Raw genomic sequence first — 22,714 nt, 5'->3', positions numbered from 1 at the left:
TGATGAGCGAGTTTATCCAGGGCAGAGGTGGGGAAGCTGTGGCCCTCTAGATATGGATGAACTTCATCAGTCCCAGTCAATGGTCAGGGGTGATGTGAGTTGTAGTGCAGCAATATATGGGTGGCCACAGGTTTCCCCATCCCTGATCTAAGGCATTTCCCTACCTGGATTCTCGTTCCATTCCTATCCCAACACAGCAGGTTTTGTCTAACCACAACAAAATCACAAAGGAAGGGGTAATAGGCTGGGGAGGGGTCTGGCTCCAGCACTTGGCTGCCCTCAGGTGGCGAAAAGCCCGTACTACTATAATTATAGGCCCTATTTTGGGCGTACCTGTCCTTGTGGTTTCAAAGGGGGTGAAAATCTTGCACGTATTATTACACAGTGTGCTTTGCGCGGCAGGCTGAAGGAACAATATCTGGGTCGGATTTTAAGGAAATACACAAGGGGACTGTAATCTGTCTACTGTGTGGAAAGCAAAGACCACACATTTCCCACTTAAATTACTTGATGCTAGGGATTTTGGGGCAGGATAGTCAGACTCTTAAGTTTGTCTCTGTTTTTTAAACATTTAAATTTTATTTTGGTTTGTGTAACTTTTATTTCTGCTAACTCGTCTTATCTGGTAGCTGGTCGCTTTTTTTGAATGGACACTTACTTTTGAATGTAGATTAGGATCCCCAACATGTACTGATCCACTTCGAGTCCCTCCAACAGGGCTGTTTTACTGAGAACAAAGCAAAGAATAGAATAGTTAGTAGTAATAGCGGTGGCAGCAACAAACACTGCTCAGAGAAGTGTAAAGGCTGGGGGTTTGCAATATGCTTCTGACTACATGTACTGAAGATGGGGGCTTGTGATTGTTCAGGTGTCGCTAGACTACAACTCCCATCATTCCTGACTATTGACCATTCTGGCTGATGCTTATGGGAATTGGGAGCCCAACATCTGCAGGGCCACAGGTTCCTCGTCTCTGACACACACATACAGATTCTCAACCGCTTCTTTCCCCTTCTCCTCTTCCTTCCCCTTCTCCATGTCTGACACAAGTCCCCATGGTTTCTTCACTATTACTGAAGTTTAGCAGACGTCTGGCACAAGAAATAGACGTGGCAGGGAGAGGGAGCCATCTTGCCAGAGTGGCACAGCAGGTGAGTAGCACTGTGAGGTACCAAAGCCAACAGGAGAGAGCTACTGCCTTCATGCCCTGCCGGTGGGTTTCTAAGAAGCATCTGGGAAGCCGCTATGGGAAACAGGATGCTGGGGTTCGAGTGGCTAGTCTGATCCAGGAGGGCTCTTCCTGGGTGCTTATGCTGTGTCGCTGACTACATTCTTGCATTTCATATATGCCACCCGCTCCTGCAAAGGTCACAGGTCCCACCCACAAATACTCACTTGCAAACAGGACACCTCCACGTCCCCCTTTCACAGTTCAGCTGCAGATAGGACTCCAGGTCAAAGCACTGAGCAAAAGACAGGAAATTTGGTTGGGAAGAAGATGTAGATTTCCCCAAAGGGGGGGGGCAGCAATTTAGGGTTGTATCCAACGTTAGTCACACTCAGGCTGCACACATGCATGCACGCACACACGCACACACTCTGAGTTTTCCCAGCCACTCTCGGCGGCTCCCAACAAAATGTTAAAAACATGATCAAACATAAAACATTAAAAACTTCCCTAAACAGGTTTGCCTTCAGATGTCTTCTAAAAGTCAGATAGTTGTTTATTTCCTTGACATTTGAAGGGAGGGCATTCCACAGGGCAGGCGCCACTACTGAGAAGGCCCTCTCCCTGGTTAACAAACTAGTTCCCAGGATTCTGTGCCAAGTGCTGAATGTGCTTTAAATGTGTGCAAGCATCCCTCAGAGTAGACCCAGTGAAATTAATTGGCATGGCAAGGTTAGGTCCATTGATTTTATTGGGTCTACTCTCAGCAGAAGTTAGCAGGACACAACCCCCTAGTCTTGGAGTGACAGCAACCGAAGAAAACCTCCCCACTCTAGATATCTAAAAATGGCCTGACAGTATACGAGGCAGTTCAGCTGCTGCCCAGATGGGAGATCACACGGGCAAGGGGGCAGAAGCCACTCTGCAAACTTTGTAGGGGCAGCGGGAGAGAACAGTGTCGTTGGTGGGGCTCAATTCTATGTGGCTGCAATGATGCAGAAGATGGGAAGGAAAGCTGTATGACCAGAGACTCACCTGTATGTGCCTGCAATCATGACCCCTGGCAGGAAGTTGGATTCTCCGAAAAGTAATGGGGCACTTCAGAGACACCTTAATGGCCGTTTGCTCCACTCCATCTTCCCCATTTGGACCTGGAGTTCCAGGGATTGTGCCGCTGCTGAAGTTTCGCTTTACTAAGTATCAGGAAGGAAAAGGGACGTTGCTGCAAACAGAGGGGCTCTTTGGCCTCCATCACAAAATTCATAGGCAGGAGAGCGCACAGTTGAACTACGGAGTTCGCTACCACGAAATGTAGCGATGGACGGCAAACCACGCGGTTTTAAAAGGAGCTTCGACAAATTCATGGAGGGATCTGACAGCTGGAGTGGGAGACCCCAGTTGGCAGGGAGGTGCAGGGTGTTCTTGGCATGACAGCGTAAGCCCAGCAGGGCCCTGGCAGGGCCCCATGGCCAGCCTAGCTTTCCGAGGCCTGGGAAAAATGTACCAGGTTGCCCCCCTTTCCGCCACACAGGCCTGCCTCCAGTATTAAGTAAGCCTCTGAATGCCAGTTTGCTGGGAATCACAAGCAGGGAGAGTGCTGTTGCACTCGGGCCTTAACTTGCGGGCTTCCCGTGGGCATCTGGTTGGCCACTGCGCGAACAGGATGCTGGGCTGGATGGAAATTTATCCAGATCCAGCAGGTTCTCCTTATGCTCTTTGAGCGCATAACTCACTTTTGGTGATGCAGTGCTCCGCTGGCAGAAGCCGTTTTTTTATCAAGCCTTGCAAAACAGACCGCACGGAGGGCCTGTGGACCAGCTGCAGGACGAAGAGGTGAGACTAAGAAGAAAGGAGGAGAAAAGAGGTTAGTGGCTGTGTCTCGGGAGATTCCGTGCATGGCATGAACAAAGTGAATAGGAAAGAGAGGGTCTCACCCCCTTCTCAAAAGATCAGAGCAACAAATCCACAGAGTCGGCATATCTCTGACTAGCAGCTGCTGAGGAGCAACCCTGGCAGAGGGCGACCTATGGCCATCCTATCCTGCTTGTGAGCTTCAGGGCTCTGCATCACCCCCCCCCCCCCACTGCTCCTGCACAGCTAGCTGGAAGAGAATGTGCTATGTGCAAAATGCACCACTGAGGCCACATAAAGCACTATTTATTGTACCTAAGCAACCATCGCTTTCCCCCAAAGAATGCCAATAACTGTAGTATGTTAAGGGGACCAAGCACTTTTAAGAGGCTCTTATCTCTCTCCCCCCTCCAGCACTACAATCCCCAGAGTGGTTAAACAATCAATCCCTCTTCTCAGGGAACTCTGGGAATTGTAGCTCTGTGAAGGGAACAGGGGTCTCCTTACAACTCATCACCCTTTACATACTACAGTTCCCAGGATGCTTGGAGGGGAAGCCACGACTATTTAAAGAGGTATAGCGGCCTTAGCTGGGAGCATTTGGCTAATTCTCATATAAGGCCTCAGTATTTTTACACAACCATAGGAACATTCAAAGTATTTAGCGGATCCCCGCAATGAATTTGAAGGGGATACGCCACAGAGAAGGCACAGTGGCAGGGTGTTCTCCTGGGTAAACAGAGACAACTCAACAGTGGGCTCCATGCAGTTGTGGGAACAAGAGATCTCCGGGGGGCGTTGGAGAGAGAAGGAATCGAAGAGGCAACTTACACAGCAGCAAGCGGTGACAGTGATCTGGATGGTGTTCCTGCCAGGCTGGCACACCTGCTTTAGGTAGAGCGGCTTGTGTGATGTCTTGTTGTCTCCCCGCTCAATGGTCAGGGGCGTGGCGTTCACGCTGACCTGCACTGAGGCTGGCCAGTTGGTGTTCATCTGTCGGTCCTCGTGGTGGTAGCATTTAAACTGCAGCTCCAAGTCAGGCCTGGGGAAAGCAAATGAAACGCCTTTTGAAGAACAGCAATGAAATGCTGATCCCTTGGGAAGCCCACCAGTGACACATGCAAGACCCTGAGACTGAAGAGGAGGGTCAAATGTGGCCCTCCAGTCTATCTGGCCCTCAGAACTCTACTCAGGCCATGTACTCACTCTTTAGGCTGCCCCTCTCACTGACCCCACTCTGCATCTCATGCATGGGGTATATCCTTGAAATCTGATGGTGCCTCTTGCATTGATAATGCCTCCTGGGTGGTGGGGTGTGTGAGTGAGCCTTCTGTGCAAATGTAAAATTTGCATGTGTTGCTCTGCGCATTTTTGCTGCTGCCCAATTCATCAGTGGCATATAAAGCCCCCAAGGGAACATCCCCACCCCTTCTGAAGACCATGGCTCATTGCAAGAAAATATGAAACTGTCTTATAGCAAGTTGGACCATTGGCTGCAAGTATTGCTCCATCTGGAGACAGGTCCTTCCCTGTGGAAATGCTGGGTATTGAACTCTTATTGATGCAATCATCCCTATGCTATGGATTTAGGGCTGACAGGGATAAAGCAAGAATCTCTCAAGATACAGAAAGTCTGGCATGTTTCTGTTTTAAGATATTCTCCTTGGGAACGCCAGAGAACTCTATGTAGGAAGGGGAGAGAGAGAAGTTGGCCAAGGGGCCAAATTATTATGATTGTTAGTTTGAAGTATTAACCACCCTTCACCATAAGGTCCCAGAGCAATTTAAAAATACAATATTAAAATCAGTTTAAAACAAATTACAGTCTAGGGTGGTCAGTTGTTGAAGACAAGGGTAAAGAGGTGCATCTTCAGCATAGGATGGGAACTAAATAATGACCTCTGTGGTGAAGGGAATTCCACAACTGAAAGGCTGATGAGATAATAATCTACATCTATGTGGGAAAGTGGGGCTTTTGATCCTGCAAGTGCCCCGACGCAGGCAGTCTGTGGCCAGTTCGGCCCACCAGAGTTGTAACCTGAAGTAGTGACGGTTGTGATACTGGGAAGATGTCACTCTAAAGTAAACATGGAGCTGCAGCCAAAATAGGAGTAGGCAACCCCTGGTTGATACTGGAAGTCTGATGCTAGTCAAACAATGGCTAGGAAAGACCTCAGAAATGAGCATCTCAGAAGCCTTCGTTGAGTGTTCAATGCAGATCTCTTTCTGGATAGAGATGTGAAAACCCTCTTCCCTTATCTGCCTTTTTCCCAACTGAGAAAATCATTTCTTGCAGACACACCCCGCCTCATTTTTCTCTGGATTCCCCCCTTCTTTGCTCCCCTCTTAGATTTTCAGTTCTGTCTCTGGCAAGTTAGGAACGTTGGGAACACAGGAAGATACTTTAGATACAAAGTCAGACCACTGGCCCATTGAGCTCAGTACTGGCTGGAAGGCAACTCTCCAGGCTTTCAGAAAGTGCCATCTCTCACTATCCGGGGGTGCTGGGGAATGAACCTGGGACCTTCTGCATGGAAAGCAGTGCTCTACCACTGAGCTATAGGGCCTTTCCCCAGCTAAAACCTATTTTAGAGGTTCAGAACAGATGGTGAACTTGCTACCTCCACCCCTTGCAAAGAACAAAAAACAGTCAATTAAATAATCCACTGTTTCTTTTAAAAGTGTGGTGAATGGTTGCCCAGAATGTCTTACAATCTTTCTGATGTAAGACTTTCAGACTAGCTGTGTTCCAGGTATGTGTGCAACTGAGTACCTGGATGGTCTAGTGCAGGGATGGGGAACCTTTGGCCCTTCAGATGCTGTTGGACTCAAACTCCCACGATCCATCAGCACTGAACACTCTGGCTGGGGGTTGATGGGAGCTGGCGTCTGACAATATCTGGAGGGCCAAAGGCCCCACAGGCCTGATGCAGTGAAGTAGGGGGCTCTCTGGTCTTAAGGAGCTGAACGAAGCCCAAGGAACAAGGAAGACCTTTCTGGGTCACAGCCAGTTCCTCTCATTGTTCCTGTGCAGACTCTGAAGCACGGATGCGCTCTCTGTTCCCAACAGAGCGTTCCCGGTGACCCCGGTGGGAGGAAATGAGCTCCTCTGCAGGAAGCACAAGGGGGGGGGAAGGAAGAGGGTGGTTCTCTCACCTGAGCATCAGTGTCTTGTAAACTGAGTCCCTGAGCTGGAAGACGTGGTTGCTGACAGCCAAGTTGTGCTGGAGGCGGAAGGGCTCCAACACTACCCCGTCCCGCACGGGGAAGGTCAAGCGCAGCTCGTCGCAAGGGTTTCCTGGCAAGGCGAGATAAGAGAGAGGGTTGGCGGCGGGCTGCTGGCGCAGAGCAACGGGCACTGTGAGGTATCGCAGGGGCACTAAGGCCGGTGCGGAGGCCAGCTTGATCCGGCAGCCGGGGATGCCGCAAGGGACGGCGTGCGCCTGGGGGCAAAGCAAATGCCTGGCAGGTGGGATGAGGAAGCCGGCGGCGCAGAGAAGAGGCCTGGTCGCCGCTCCTTCTGTGGCTCCAGGGGTCTCGCCACCCTTCCCCTCCCTCACGACCCTGCACTTTCCAAGCATTTTGGGGAGGGGCAGGGGAGAGGGGAGGAACTCCTTGCTCTCCTTTCCACCCCACCCCAGACTGTACCCACTGCATATTAATGAGGTCCGCGGGTGCCCTTCCCCCACACGGGGGCCAAGCACCCAACTGCCACTTCTGAACTGACATGGAATCCTATAACCGCTGAAATTCTGCTGTTTCCCCCCAAATCTGCTGGCTAAATCTGGAGCAGAATCAAGTGATAACACTTGTTCTGGATCGAATCACTTTGAGCTATGGGACCGGGGGTGGTGGTTGTGCAGCAAGGGGAAGGAATCATATTTTTAATGATATTCCATGAAAAAGACCACTCCACTTCAAAAAGTAAACAGCATGTTGAGAAGGATGGGGTTGAACCTCTCTCACTGACATGCGTTTTCTATATACAGGGAAGCGTGTGGGGTGTGTGTGTGTGTGTGTGTGTTTAATGCTTTCTTTTAAAAAAAAAAATTTAATTGAGATTTACATAACAAATTTAAATTCAAACAATAAATGTCAACATCACCTGAATCCTTCGTGTTTAATATTTTCAACCCCTCTCAACATGCCGTGTGAAGTCCTGCCATCAAGAGAAGCTTCACCATGCAAGTCTGCTAAATGCACAAACTGAATCCTGGTTGAGTCAAAAAATGCCGCCTCCCTGTGTGCATGTGTGAACTCAGTTCTCCTTACTTAGCCAAATCAGCCCCACCATTCATGGGAAACCCAAAGTTTCCAGAAGTACAAGAAACCTTTGGGGAGGAGGAACCTGAAGGGAGGAACTTCACAACTAAAGCAGCTGTCAGGCCTAGTCCTGCTCTGGTAGTAGATTTGGAGGATGAAGTAGAGACACCTCACAGATCAAGGAACTTGAGAAGGCAGGGTCCTCTTAAAACCAGTCCTTGAGAAGCCCTCTGGGTTGAGACCTGCTGCAGAACTCCTGAAGTTCCAGAGGATGACCTTGGTAGAACCATCACCCGGTCTTCACAAACAATGGCACCTAAAGGCCCAAACCCAGGCCAAGGAGTCATGACACAGCCAGAGTCGTTGTGCTACTTGTGAATAAGCAATTCCCGAAACTCCTTCACTACTAACAGCTGCTAGAAGGCCAGAGTAGCTGCAGGCTACTTCTTCCATAACCCCATGCTGTGCTGTACCTTGCTGAATTCTCTGTGATGCTGACTGTGGACTCTTGCCAGCCTATGGATCATCTTCTGAGCTAGACAGATTCTGTGTGCTTAACCATGGTTTGCTTGGATTTCACTGCCTTGTCAATGATGCCTTTGTTGCTGAAGTGCTTTGGTGAGGGACCTATTCCTTGTGGAACTGGAACCCACTGGATTGTGACAGTAGCCCAATGAGGACAGACTGCTGCTCAGTGGCCAAAGAAAGCAGATTGATTGTTGCCAAGGGTAGGGAGTAGAGGAAAGAAACAGAACAACTCTGTGTGGAATGGAATGTCCTGAAAAAGGTACAGCTGATTGACTGGAACTCTGAACAGGAGCACTCCAAACTGCAACATTTTATTGTATAACGTTTCCAAAGGGTAGGTAGGAGATTGGATATTTCTCCTGCGTACCAAGCAGAAGAGGTGCCTTATAGCCCATGTTCAATGAATGTCTAGTGAAACTATTTGGTTTAAGCTTAGCGTTCCAGAGCAGATAAGAACGATTTGATTAAAGTTAATATAAAATCAAGAATTAATTAAAATAACAATTGTTTCTCATCTACAGTCGCCAAAGGACTGTACAAACAGAAGTGCTGTTAATAATTCAGGCTTGCACTCAGGTTAGGGCTCTGGGGAACCTCCCAAGGAAGGGAATCCCGTAAATGATCCCAACAGCTACCAATATTGCCTTTCTGTGGGTCTTTGGAAAGTTGACACTTCAGTTAAAAGGCTTGCCCCTCCCAGTTTAATAACTGGCTATATAACCTCCTAAGATCAGATGATCATCTGATTACTGGAAAAAGGGGATCTTAAAAAAAAAATAAGGGACATTCAAGGCCCCTAAGAGTCCCCTTGGGCCTTTTGCAAACAATTCCCCTTGAACCCAATGGGAGTGCGGAGGTAAATCAGCCAGAGCACAGGGGTCTCGATATGAAACAAAGACTTACCAGAGGGAGACGGATGCAAAGAGTTGATGTTGGGTTTGATGTCTGGAAGGAATGGAGACTTCACGTCCTGCCCTGGAGACATGTATGGGGGGATGTTGCTGCCAGGTGTCATTGGAGGGGTGGGATTCCCAGGTAGTGGGGAGCTGGGGTAACCAGGCATGGATCTTCCAGGCTGAAAGGAGAACCAAAACATCAGGCTAACTTGATGCAGCAGGGCACATGTTGAAAGCCATGTAGCTAATGGACAGAGGCAGAGTGACTGCATTCCCACATCCCACTAAATCCTGGTTTGGTGTGATGTGCACAAACAGGAATGAGCCCCAGAGAGCTGTGGGTTTGTGCGCTGCCGCTGATCCCATGAAACCAGAAGTAGGAGCATAGAAACTTTGGCTTCCACTTTTTGATTGGTCACAGTTTGCTGTGTTGTCCAGATCCAGGAACTGGGATTAATCTTAACAATGGTGAATCAGTAATTGCGGTCTGAAGGTAACTTGTTTGAAACTAATCCCAGTTATTGTTAACCACAGTTTATCAGCCCATCTGACATGATAAACTGAGGTTAAGTGAAAACTTCCAAATTCCCCTCTGATTGTATGTGGTTTGTTCTAACTGACACACATCATGCTAAGCTATGGTTTAGCACATCAACTTTTATTCCTTCAAGGCATGCATTTCCTTGGGAGGTAAGCTATTGGGGACCATATGACAGTGGTGGGTTGGCACCCAGTTCTCTCTCTCTCTCTCTCTCTCTCTCTCTCTCTCTCTGCCACACTCTTAGAGCATGACACTTATAATCTCAAGGTCATGAGTTTGAGTCCCACGTTGGGCAAAAAGATTCCTGCATTGCAGAGGGTTGAACTAGATGACCCTTGCAGTCCCTTCCAACAATACAATTCCATGATTCCTTGCCACCTGCATGATATTGGACCAATGACCCCACAAAATTAGGGGGGGAGGGCCAAAGGAGACCCCTGGGCTGCAGGTTGCCCACCTCTGATTTAGCAAGAGAAAAATCAGTCCAAAGAGGACAGCTGGTAGCTGGGGAATGAATCCCTATTGAGTGTATGGACTACAACCACCAAGAGTACCATTAGGGCTTTGCAAAACTTAAAAAAGGTAAAGGAACCCCTGACCATTAGGTCCAGTCGCGGACAATTCTGGGGTTGTGACGCTCATCTCGCGTTACTGGCCGAGGGAGCCGGCATACAGCTTCCGGTTCTTGTGGCCAGCATGACTAAGCCGCTTCTGGAGAACCAGAGCAGCGCACGGAAATGCCGTTTACCTTCCTGCTGGAGTGGTACCTTTTATCTACTTGCACTTTGACGTGCTTTCGAACTGCTAGGTTGGCAGGAGTAGGGGACGAGCAATGGGAGCTCATCCCGTTGCAGGGATTCGAACCACCAACCTTCTGATCGGCAAGCCCTAGGCTCTGTGATTTAACCCACAGCGCCACCCGCATCCCCTTGCAAAACTTAAGGAAACACAAAAGAATTCTCTGAGAAATACTAGAGATGAGTAACTGGCTTCCACATCATTGCAACATGCCTAGATAGGTCTTGAAGGAGCAGAATAGTCATAGACTCACCCCATTCATAGTAGCCTGTCCATAGCTGTTGAAGTTGCCTCCATTGAAGTTGGCATTTTGACCGTTGAACTGATCCGTAGGCTGGAAAGAAGAAATTGAAAGACTGGTACCAGAATAATGTGTTTCCCTGGACAAAAAACTGCCTTAGCCTTGTCATACTTCCCCCTCTCAACCCTTTGGAGTGGGAAACTACCTGTCGGGATATCTGGCTAAGTGACACAGTGGCTCTTTTACCTGAAGGATGGCTGTTTGCGGGGGGCGTTCTTGGCATATTTCCACCCCTGGTTTACTGGGTAACTTTGGTGGAAGTCCTTGTGATTCTCTGCCCCCCTCACCCTTTATACAAAAGTGATGAGCGACCAGTTTTGCTGGGGCTTACTTTCTTAGCATCTCTTTGGGCAAAAAGGTAGGGATCTCAAAAAGATAGAAGTATTAAATCACGGAGGGAAAGGGCAGACCCAGGCGACAGAGCATTCCCGTGCCATAGGTAAAACCAAAGCGAAACACGGACCCCCCTCTCCATCACCTTCACTTAGGCTGGATATACTCCTGACACATTTATCGCTACTAATGGGGGTTCTCTTTCTCTGCAAGGAGGCTGAATTTCTTCCACGCATCCCATAGTAACTTAGTACCTTATAGTATGGGCCACCAGTGCCCGAGCCAGAGAGATACTGGCTCATTCCTTGTTGCATGGGCATCCTGTGGCCAGGATACGAAGGGGACGGAGCAGACGGCTGGGGGGCAGTGGGGGCATACTGTCCGGCTTGAGAGGGATACTGGCCACCCTGCATGTACTGCTGTCCTGGGTAACCCTGGAAGAAAGAGCAAAGGTAGAGAATTATGATGGCAGGACACTATTTCTTTACTAACAAACGGAAGTACTTCTTCACACAGTGTGTAGTGAAACTGTGGGGTTCACTACCGCAAAAGGCAGGAACGGGAGCCGCCTTGAATATCTTTAGAAGGGGGTTAAACAAATCCACGGCTGCTAGTCTCAATGGCTATGTGCTACCTTCGTGTCAGAGGCACTTTGTCTCTGAATGCCAGCTGCCGGAGATTACAAGTGGGGAGAGTGATGTTGCACTCAAGTCCTGCTTGTGGGCTTCTTGCACGCATTTGGTTGGCCACTGTGAGAACAGGATACTAGATTGGATGGGCCTTTGGTCTGATCCAGCAGGACTCTTGGGTCCTTAACACCAAACCTTTAGCGTTACATCTGTAAACAGCCTACGAGTCTAGAAGTTGGGAGTGCTGACTAATTCATCGGAAATCAAAGGAGAATGATCTTGTCAGCGCTGTCATTGCTGATGCCATGTGTTTGCCACTTTCTGTCTGCCAAGTGCCAATCTCTGTGGTAAGCAATAGGAACAGATGTCGCGCGTTGTGCTGTAGCAACAAGTTTCCTCCTCCTCAGTTTGCCCTGTAATAATCTTAAAACATTCCTTTCCAGCATGGCTAAGAGTAATCCTCCTTTCATTCCGCCACAACCTTTACAAGAGTGGGTGCCTTAAAATAGGTTGAGTGTATGGTTCGTTGTTGAGTCCTTGCTCAATTTTCTGTGATTATATCTTTCATGGGGTCCCACGCTTTCCCCAAACCAAAGGACTTCAGGATGATTGGGGGGGGGGCAGACTGTGGAACAAGGGAAACAACCTTAAGACAGCAGGTGTGGGGAACCTGTAGCCTTCTCGGATGTTGTTAGGACTGTCAGCTACCATCATCCTTGATCGCTGGCCATGCTTGATGGGATTTGGGATTCCAGCAACCTCAGGAGCCACAGCCACAACCTCAGCCACAGGCCTGCACATTTCTTGTACATATATACGTTTTCCTTGTAAGAATTCTGGACTTCATTGTTCTGCTTATTATTATATTTGCTTTTTAAAAAAAGCAATAGCTAAAATAGCATAGGCTATGTGCAATTACACCCACGCCAGAAACCTTGATGCACAGTGCAAAATGAAACGGGGGGGGGGGGGGAATGGAAGCAGCCCTACGATGTCTCCATGGAGTTGTGAAATAGAAAGGCAAAGCCGTAAATGTTACAGACGTTTTCCCTCCCACCTAAAAATAATTTGAGCAGAATGAGTTGTGGTGAATGGGTAGACATGTACAAATCAACCTAATTTCTTTCTATGCGTTTCTTTCTTTTTTAAGGACAAAGACTCTGCTAATAAAACAGAAGAGGAAGGAGCTACACACAGGATGAAAAGGAACACAGACATTTAGCCCAAAGCATCCTGGGAACAGCGGAAGCTCTTTTTTGATGAGGTTCTAACTTGCATGAAAAAAAGGATGCTACCCAGGGCAATTATGGGCTAATGACCTGGTGCAGATAGGGCCTTAGGTAGGCATATGAGGAAGTATCTTATAGCAGAAAACAGCCATGTGGTCATGGCAGCAGTGGCTGAAAGTGCTACCAACACTGCTGGTGGGTGGTATTGCTGCCTACTGCCATGTTTTTAACATGAGCACACACTAATAGATTTGACGGGACACAGCAAGCATGGGCAGCAGCCTAGTATGCAGTGCCTCCTAATAGTTAGCTCAAATTGGCTTCCTTACAATTTCCATCAATAAGTTAGGAAGATAGGAAGCTTCATTATACGTAGTCAGACCACCTAAAGGTAAAGGTAAAGGACCCCTGGATGATTAAGTCCAGTCAATGGTGACTGGGGTTGCGGCGTTCATCCCGAGGGAGCCGGTGTTTGTCCACAGACAGCTTTCTGGATCATGTGGCCAGCAGGACTAAACCACTTCTGGTACAACAGAACACCATGATGAGTACCAGAGTGCACAGAAACGCCATTTACCTTCCCGTCACAGCGGTACCTATTTATCTACTCCCCCACCCTGAGCTCACCTCATTGGAATATGTCCTCTTGACGCTTTGCCTGGGGATCGGTTGGCCTTGCGGGGGACCAGGGTAGCCATGCTGGGGCATCCGCTGGCCGCCGTACAGGGCGCTCATGGCAGGTGCCCTCGCTGCGTTCATGCTCATGGGAGACATCCCAGAAGCACCCATCACACCGCCCATGTTGGCAGGATTCATCCCGGGGGGCATGGATGGCCCTCGCGGCCCCGAGTGAGGAAGAAACTGGTTGTTGAAGGGCTGTCCAGCTCCCATCTTCAGGGGGAAAAAATAAGAAAGAATGGTTAGCACAATGTGATATGAAACCAAGCCCTGTGTGGAAGCAAGGGTTGAGAGAATACAGCACACCTCAACAGATGCCCAGTGCTGGTCCCTAACAATGAATATTCGCTCTTCTTTATTATTTTATTTACATCCTGTCTCCAAAGAGCTCAATGTGGTGTACATGCTCCCTTGCCCAAGTTGATCTTCACAACAACCCTATGGCCCAAGACCACCCTGTGAGCTTCATAGTTGAGCCAGGATTTGAGCCCTGGTCTCCCATGTCTGAGTCTAACACTAATTACTATATCACATCACTGTTCCAATGTATCTGCGACAGCCAAGCCAGCTCCTCTCCACCCTGTCATCAACCCCTGGCATCTCTCTCTCTTTTTTTTAAAGTAGAGGACAGGTGATGGGAAATCTTTCTTCACCTGTGATCCTGGCAGTCAGCGTAGATACTGGGCAGGAGGGACCAACGGTCTGACTCAATGGCTGTTTTCACACAATGAAATCCTGGCACAAGCTGCCACTTTGCTCCTCCCTTTCAGCGAGCAGAGAAACAAGCCAGGAAGACACAGCTAACCATAGTTTCCTACTCTCCACAAACCAGGAAACAATGGTTAAGGTTTAAAATTATTATTATAATACAATTATTATTTCTATTCTGCCCTTCCTCCCAAAGGAGCCCAGGGTGGCAAACAACAAAGCAGGAAAATCTATCATTTTAAAAGCTGGTTGATGAATCCTGGCTTGTTTGGAAGCCATTAACCATAGTTTCCCAGTTTGCACAGAACAGTAAGCTATGGTTAAGTGAGCCTTCCTGGCTTGTTCCCCTGTTCGCAAAAAAATGGAAAAGTGAAGGGGCTGCAGCTAAAGACACAGAGCTTGTGCATATCGTGGCTTATTAAACATGATCAGATCCTGTGAACCAGGTCAGCATTAGGCCGCTCTGTATATTCATCTGAAGTTCATAGGGGATGCAATCTCTTTGATCACCCATTAAGGTGCAATCCTGATCTGCCACCCAAAGCAGGGTCCATCTCACCATTTCCTGCTACAGCTGCAACTGACTCACAGGTGGGAAAAGACCAAGAAGACCAAAACTTTAATAAAGAATGGGGAAAATTTATAATTTGTCTGGGAGACCACTGTAAGCAGATGAAAACATTAGCAGGATTGCAGTAACACTTGTAATGCTGCAGATACTATGGACAAAGTGGAGTGATTTACAATATGGATTATAGAACAATATGCAATCGAAAAGGTTGGCAGTTGGACCCATGGAGGCAAAGGTGGGAAGTCTAGAAATTTGGAGAAATCTCTAAATATGGATATGTATTTTGTATTGTTATAATTCTGTATTTGTAAAATCAAATAAAAATTATTTCAAAAGAGAAAGAAAAAGACCACCCTCACCCTCTGGGAAGGAGCCATTGCACTCTGAGCAAATTCAAGGCCCTTGGCCTTTCATTAAAGCATTGCAACAGATGGTACTCCTTTGGCTTCATGCTATTTCCCTGGCTGCAAGTTACATCCTGTAAGCTCCGCTCTTCACCCTCGAAAACCCCCGTGAATTATCAAGCACTGAAATCGCGCCGCATGCATCTTACCGCTCCATATTGGCTGAGTTCCTGGCTTTGCTTTTCTTGCAGGGCGGCCACGGTGGCTGTGGCCGTGGCTGTGGCCGTGGCGGCGGCGGCTGCAACAGCAGCGGCTGCAGCTGCTTGGGTGAAGTCTGCAGGAGGTCGCCCGGTATGTGAAGGAATGCCCATTCCCCCGGGGCCATTTGGGCTGCCTGCATAACTAGAAAAGAAAAAGAGGTTTCTCACAGACCAGGCAACGCACATCTACGCCATGGGCAGAAGAACCTGGTATTCGAAGTGGGAAAAGAGGGGTGTCCTCAGAATCTTTTTTAAGAAAGCAAAGGGTTAGATCCAGAGAGCCTCCTGTGGAACAGGATGGGCAGAAGGTGACTCTCCTTCTTCTTTCTCCAGTGGAGGCTCGTTCATTAGGGGAAACAGTTCGGCCTGCCCTTAGCCAGCCCACCCTCCTACTTACAACCACTCCACAACTTGTCAGCTTTGTCTCTCAGAAGGGAGGTGGATGGGGACAAAACTAGAATGAGTTGGTTCCGAAGGGCATTAATAATAATAATAATAATAATAATAATAATAATAATAATAATAATAATAATAATTTATTATTTATACCCTGCCCATCTGGCTGGGTTTCCCCAGCCACTCCAGGCAGCTCCCAACAGAATGTTAAAAACACAATAAAACATCAAACATTGAAAACTTCCTTAAACAGGGTTGCCTTCAGATGTCTTCTAAAAGTCAGATAGTTGTTTATTTCCTTGACATCTGGTGCGAGGGCGTTCCACAGGGCGGGTGCCACTACCAAGAAGGCCCTATGCCTGGTTCCCTGTAACCTAACTTATCGCAGAGAGGTGACCGCCAGAAGGCCCTTGGAGCTGGACCTCAGCGTCTGGGCTGAAGGATGGGGCTTCCCGCTTTCTGCCCCAATGGGCACCAGCTATCACTCCTTTCCTTAAGGAGGCTGCCCTGCCAACTGATGGATCTCTGATGAATTATGAGTTCCACTTGGCATCTTACATCAGGGAAAGCAGTAACACCACAATCCTTCTGGAATGTACAGGGAAGCCCAGCTGGAGTCGGATGATGCTACAAGAGCGAGGTGTCCTGGTGATTGGGAAACCAGGCCTTGTGACCATGAGCTGGCAACCATGAGCTGGCAAATCATGCTTAGTCACACGCTCATGCCCTTTCCCCCACACGCTCAGCGGCGACGACATAGGGAATGGGATGACTACGCAGCAAGTGACAGGCGTCTGACAGCTCAACTCCCCACGCAACCACTAAGCGTCTTGTTCTCCCACCACGCAGAGCGTTGATTCACATGCTAAGAGGTTGCTGCAAGGGGAAGAGCCACGGAGGCAGACTGACTGCTTTGCAAGCCACAGCTCCCAAGTCCAATCCCCAATACTCTTCCATTAGCGCTGGGAGACACTGCTGCCAGCCAGTGTAGCCAATACTGAACTGGATAGATTAATGTTCTGACTCAACACAGGGCAGCTTCCCTGTGTCCTCAAAGGAGGATTCCTGCCCCCCTTTTAAAAAATGTCCCCTTCTGTTTTAGCAAGCAAACTCCCTTCAGTGTGGTGTAGTGTTTAAGAGCGGTAGACTCGTAATCTGGTGAACCGGGTTCGCGTCTCCGCTCCTCCACATGCAGCTGCTGGGTGACCTTGGGCTAGTCACACTTCTTTGAAGTCTCTCAGCCCCACTCACCTCACAGAGTGTTTGTTGTGGGGGAGGAAGGGAAAGGAGAATGTTAGCCACTTTGAGACTCCTTCGGGTAGTGATAAAGCGGGATATCAAATCCAAACTTTTCTTCTTCTCTTCTACCCCCAGGAAGAACAGTAAGGGGAAAGTGGAGATATCAGTGTGTCTCTGGCAAACACACCAACCCAGATGTTTCAAAACAGGAGCATCATCTTCCTATCAGCAGCCATTGCTCTCCCCTTTCTATTGTGAATTTGCTATATAAACGTAGACTGGAGAAAAGCAGGCTTTTAAAAAAATGTATCATCTGGAACTTGCTGAGTCAAGTGACGCCTGCAAACATCATCTGCAAAAATCAGATCTTCAAAATGCATCCAGAACAGCCTCAGATCTGACTGTGTATTTATTTACTTCATGAAATCTATAGATTGGTTGACTGTAAAAAAATAAAAAAATAAAAAACCCACTTCAGAGCATACGCAATACAACAGATTTGTACTGCAAGATTGTATATTGAGATACATTCATGTTGTCTGAACCACGGTTGTGAAACTACCTGGAACAGACCCATCAAATTCCTAAAGGTTTAAACAGTTTTCCAGAAGCACTGGTGAGACCTCCTTGTTTAGGAGAAAAATCAAACAGCTGGGGTTAAGCAGGCCTGGGGGCTGTTAAATTCAATGTAATATGTAATATTCTGGATGAGCATTTTATTCATAGGATTTATTGTGAATAGGTAGGTTCGAAATTCAAAATACACAAATCAAATAGAGAGTATTTCTAGATGGCTCAAGCAAACCACCCTTCTGACAAATGCTTTTTTTTGGGGGGGGGGGTAGGTTGAGTGAGGTCCTTCTTGGCCCCACACATACCAATAATAATCAGGGCTGCAATGTTTAATCAGTTTCACAAACCGATTAACAAAGCAATCCTGTGCATGTTTATTCAGAAGTTAAGTCGCACTGCGTCCAACAGGACTCACTGCTCACAAGCAATTTTGTGTACAGGACTATGCTTAGAAAGACTTTCGCGGCACCATCTTACAGGCGTTGGCTAAAGAGCAAGTTCCCTGGAGTGCAATGAGCCTTAGAACCAGGAAAGCAAGTATAGGACTGCGCCCATAATTTGCTAAAATGGTGCCCCCAATTAAATAAGACTACTAATTTCAATAAAAGCACTTTAAAATCCTTTAAAAAACTCAACAACTTTGGTCGGCCCTCACACATGTTCACTTCATCAAATCTGGCCCTCTTTGGACACCTCTGCCTATTTAAACCATCCAAGTTCGCGGCCAGCACTACATCTTGTGGAAGTGAGTTCCACAGTTTAACTACGTGTTGCGTTCATAAGTGCTTTCATCCCTCTGACCTAAGCTGGTGCCTGCTGCGACCCAGGCAGGCAGGCAGCACACAATGGATCAGGGCTGATCTGCTAGTCCAGAACCTACCTTGTGGTGAAACCCGGACCTCCGGGGTAAGTGTTGCGACTGTACATCCCCGGTTGCACGTAGCCCTTGTTAGTAGATCCCTCTGGGAAAGGCTGCTGTCCCATGAACTGAGGCGAGTTCATTCCAGAGCCGCTGCTGGCCACGCTGGGCATCATGGGGTTGCCAGAGGTGTTCCCCCCAGGGCCCATGGGGTTTCCGAAAACCTGCAGAGGTTGAAGAGCCCAAGTGAGGAAACAAGAAAGCACAGGAAGCTGCTTTCTACAGAGTCAGGCCATTGGCCCACCTAGGATTCAACCTGGGACCTTCTGCATTGCAAAGCAGATGCTCTACCACTGAGCCGTGGCCTGTCTCCAAGAGTAGGAGCGGTGGGAGACAAATAAACCAGAGTCTGACTTATAAGCCATAGCCTGACTTACCATGACAGCATGAATGGGTTGGCTTCAGAGAAAGAGCTTTCTAGATCTGTGTGGGAATTGGCTAAGCCATGGTTTGGTTCAGTGAACCCCTGGTTAAGGTTTCTCTTCTGCAACCTATAAGCGTAGCCTACAGATGGGGTGGCAAAGGAACAGAGACCTTAACCATGACCCTGGAGTTCAGACAACATGCCAAGCCAAACTTTGGCTTCGCTGCTGTGCAGACCCTAAAAGGGATGGGCAGAAGCAAAGTGGCAAAGAACTGCATCTCGGGAGTGATCGCCTCCTCACAAAGCCACAATTTGGCTTGGTGCGAGGTCCGGATGCGGCCGCTGAGTTTCTTTGGTGGGGAAAGTCGCAAGTTTAAAATGGTGATTAAAAACAGTAACAGCACACACACACCGGGGCGAAATAAGACTTCGACTGCGATCCTAAGCATACTTAGCGGGAAGCAAGATCCATTGCGTGTACTCTTATGACTGAGCTGGGTGAAGGGGAGATGAAATCAGGGAGCGGTGGGAGCAAAGATATCAGGAGAGGAGAATCCTAGTGAAAATCAAGGTGTTTTTTTATTATAATATTTATACACTGCTTATTTATTTATTTGGTTTATGGGCCACTTTAAAAAAATGCTTCCCGAATAACACAAATAAACCATATTTTTATTTTTATTTTTATTTTACAAAAGATTGCTAAAGCCAATGAGAAGTTAACAGGACTGTGCCAAAAACAACAACCAGGTGCAGACCAGGCAGGCATTCAAAAGCAGCAGTAAAAAGGTAGATCTTCAAGTGTTGAGGAATGGAGTGGGCTTCACCTCGTAAGGGACTGAGTTCCATGACTGTAGGAGCCGTTGCAGAAACGGCCTTTTAAGTTGGATCCATTAGCAATCCTGTGAGCCAACTGACTGATGGAGGGGGAGAGGGCAGCTCAGAAAGGGGCAGAACATTTATTATTATTAAAGTTTGCCTAGCTAATGCTCACTGCTGGAAAGATAGCACAGATCCGGGATGAGGGCCACTAAGTTTTCCGCGCTTAGACGTTGCAAAAGGTGCACAGGTAGCAGGACCGGCATCGGGGTCAGTGCCGCTGGGCACCTGCTGAAGAGCCGTGGCCTGGCAAGGGGCCCACTGCCAACCCGTGGAGCCCCTGCCCTGGCTGCTTCTCCTTGCTGCCATCTCCAGACCCGTAAGCAGAGACAGGAGCGAGGAGAAGGAACGACAGCCTCCGTTCATGTTTGCCACCTCCCTCTGGGCATCTCCCAGAGGGCCAGGGCAACAAAATAGGGAGCAGCAACGTGAAGGAAATTAAGACTACTCAGGGAGGCTGCTTTGCCCAAGGAGCCCACAAACAGCAAAACAAACTGGAGTTGACACTGACATAGTATTTCCTGACATCCTAGGCCAGTGGTGGCGAACCTATGGCACGCATGCCAGAGTGGGCACTCAGAGCCCTCTGTGGGCATGTGCGCCATCACCCCAGCAGGGTTTGTTGCCAGGTGTTGGCAAATTGGGCAGCCACCCCCCCCCCACGCCAGTGCTGGCGGGAAATGCTCCCTAGTGTGTGTGGCAGCCGCAGTGGTGTTGGTTGGAGTTGTGCGCCCGCCAACCAGCTGGAGGTCTGCTGTCGTTGAGCGAGCAGATGCATGTTGGCTGCACTGATGCGAGCGATCGTCAGCGTTTCAGCCGGACTAGTGATTTTCTGCAACAACCCCACCCCCGAAAAAAGTTCAACAACTTTGGGCAACAACCCCCCCCCCCCAAAAAAAAAATAGGGGGCGTCTTGTACATGGGGGCATGTTATACACGGGAAAAATACGGTAAATTGCTGTGTTGGCACTTTGCGATAAATAAGAGGGTTTTGGGTTGCAGTCTGGGCACTCAATCTCTAAAAGGTTTGCCATCACTGTCTTATGCCCTTTTAAAATGTGTTTTTTGGGGCGGGAGGAGGGGTTACTGGGTTGTTGTTTTTATTTTGATTATATATTTTGTGGTTTTATATTTTGATTTTGTTCTGTGAACTGCCCTGAGACCTCCGGGTATAAGGCAGTGGAATAATAATAATAATAATAATAATAATAATAATAATAATAATAGATTAACTAGGCAGTTTTGATGGCAGTGTGGTCTTGTAGGGCAGGGCTGGGGAACCTGTGGCCCTCCAGGCCTCTCTTTCTGGCCCTTGAGACTCTCCCCAGGCCACACCCTCTTTTGCCTGGATGGAATGCACCCTTCAACTCTGATAAGGACACTTTTCTGAAAGGTGAAATATGCATTCATTGCTCTGCCCACTTTGAGTTCTGCCCTCCCATGTGGCCCCCCAAGAAGTTTTCCTGGAAGGGAATGCAGTCCTTGGAGTGGGGTAAAAGAAAAAAAGGTTCCTCGCCCATTTTGGGGACTGATTACCAAGATCGAAAACATGCAGCCCAGATACCCCACTTCCCCGCCCCGCCCCATCATTTTGGAAGAGTGCGGAAGGTACCTGACTCTGGGATGTGTTGCTGACTCCCCACACCGTGGTTACCACTGAGAGAGATCCTGCAGGCTGATTGGTATTCTGTTGCCAAGGAACCGACTCGTAGGCATATGAACCATCACTAGGAAAAGCAACGAACAACGTTTTAATTAGGAGCCTTTGGGGAAGTGGCAGAAAAGCCTGGCAGGAATCATAAAATCATAGAGTTGGAAGAGACCACATGGGCCATCCAGTCCAACCCCCTGCCAAGCAGGAAACACCATCAAAGCATTCCTGACAGATGGCTGTCAAGCCTCCGCTTAAAGACCTCCAAAGAAGGAGACTCCACCACACTCCTTGGCAGCAAATTCCACTGTCGAACAGCTCTTACTGTCAGGAAGTTCTTCCTAATGTTTAGGTGGAATCTTCTTTCTTGTAGTTTGAATCCATTGCTCCGTGTCCGCTTCTCTGGAGCAGCAGAAAACAACCTTTCTCCCTCCTCTATATGACATCCTTTTATATATTTGAACACGGCTATCATATCACCCCTTAACCTTCTCTTCTCCAGGCTAAACATACCCAGCTCCCTAAGCCGTTCCTCATAAGGCATCGTTTCCAGGCCTTTGACCATTTTGGTTGCCCTCCTCTGGACACCTTCCAGCTTGTCAGTATCCTTCTTGAACTGTGGTGCCCAGAACTGGACATAGTATTCCAGGAGGCAGGTGGAGATTGCTGGACCACAGGAAGAGAGGGTAAGCGGCCCAAAGAAGAGCAAGAAAACGCAGGACTGATGCTTACGCAGGAGGGGAAATACAAGAGTGAATGCACACGCGCCTGTTGATCGCTCAGAGGCTGCAACATCAGCGGGTGCGCATTACATTAGGTAAAGCGAAACTCCATGTTCAGGGGCAGCGTATCTTCAAAATTCCAATTGCCAGAGGGCAAGCCGCAGGGAAGGGCTATTGTTTTCGCTTCCAGATATCAAGGGTTGAAATCACAAGACTTTCTCCATGCAAAGCCAGGGCTCTGTCTCTGAGCTACACAGCATCTCCATCACCTATCCATTTTTGATGCCTCTTTTGTTGTGCAGAATACACTCGGCTCTGTTTATTCCCACAGGTAAGACACAGAGAGAAGTGCATGAAGGAATACAGACATGTGTGGGGCAAGCTTGGCCATACTTACCCATGTGGGGTGGGCGGGAGCGATGGTTTCATTGGGTTCATTGAATTCATTGGCTACAGAAAGGCGACGGGGTTGGGAGCAGGATCTTCCGAAGCAACACAAATGCGAGGAGCAAGCAGCCTCTTCAGAGTCACGGCTCTAGTCGGGCTATAGAGAAACAGAGAGAGAAATTAAAACCATGTTCTCCCAGAAAGCATGCAACAGGAATCGTGCTAAGCTTGGTGGCTGGAACACTCTCAGGTCGGGGCAGGCTGACCCACAGTAATAAATCAAAAGGTGTTCCTCAAGGCATGGGTGTTGAATTGAGCTCATCTTGCCTGAAGAACTAGTGAGGAAAGCCCAGCAGAGAGACTTAGATCAGGTTGATATTCCACATGAAATCCACTTTAAGTCTCAGCCCTCGGTCTTTCAAGAAGCAAAACACACATGGGGATGAGGAAGCTGCCTCATGCCGAGTCAGAATATTGGTCCATCTA

General features: G+C 48.3%; 1 protein-coding gene across 1 annotated transcript in view; it reads right to left on the bottom strand.

Annotated features, from left to right (window-relative positions):
- The window catches only part of ZMIZ2 (zinc finger MIZ-type containing 2), a 33,313-nt gene extending 11,025 nt beyond the window's left edge, over window positions 1–22,288 (bottom strand). Inside the window, exons 1-14 of the mRNA XM_033171401.1 lie at window positions 22,239–22,288; window positions 21,081–21,195; window positions 18,187–18,389; window positions 15,048–15,240; window positions 13,165–13,428; window positions 10,934–11,113; window positions 10,299–10,379; window positions 8,714–8,885; window positions 6,176–6,317; window positions 3,851–4,061; window positions 2,902–3,007; window positions 2,204–2,361; window positions 1,396–1,463; window positions 659–727 (exon numbers count right to left, since the gene is read on the bottom strand). Coding sequence (XP_033027292.1) covers window positions 659–727; window positions 1,396–1,463; window positions 2,204–2,361; window positions 2,902–3,007; window positions 3,851–4,061; window positions 6,176–6,317; window positions 8,714–8,885; window positions 10,299–10,379; window positions 10,934–11,113; window positions 13,165–13,428; window positions 15,048–15,240; window positions 18,187–18,389; window positions 21,081–21,195; window positions 22,239–22,288 — 2,012 coding nt within the window. The remainder of the gene's footprint in view (window positions 1–658; window positions 728–1,395; window positions 1,464–2,203; window positions 2,362–2,901; window positions 3,008–3,850; window positions 4,062–6,175; window positions 6,318–8,713; window positions 8,886–10,298; window positions 10,380–10,933; window positions 11,114–13,164; window positions 13,429–15,047; window positions 15,241–18,186; window positions 18,390–21,080; window positions 21,196–22,238) is intronic.
- Window positions 22,289–22,714: the final 426 nt, after the last annotated feature.

This window comes from Lacerta agilis, chromosome 15 (genome assembly GCF_009819535.1).
Source record: "Lacerta agilis isolate rLacAgi1 chromosome 15, rLacAgi1.pri, whole genome shotgun sequence".
Taxonomy (NCBI): Eukaryota; Metazoa; Chordata; class Lepidosauria; order Squamata; family Lacertidae; genus Lacerta; species Lacerta agilis.
This window is presented reverse-complemented; position numbering and strand designations above follow the sequence as displayed.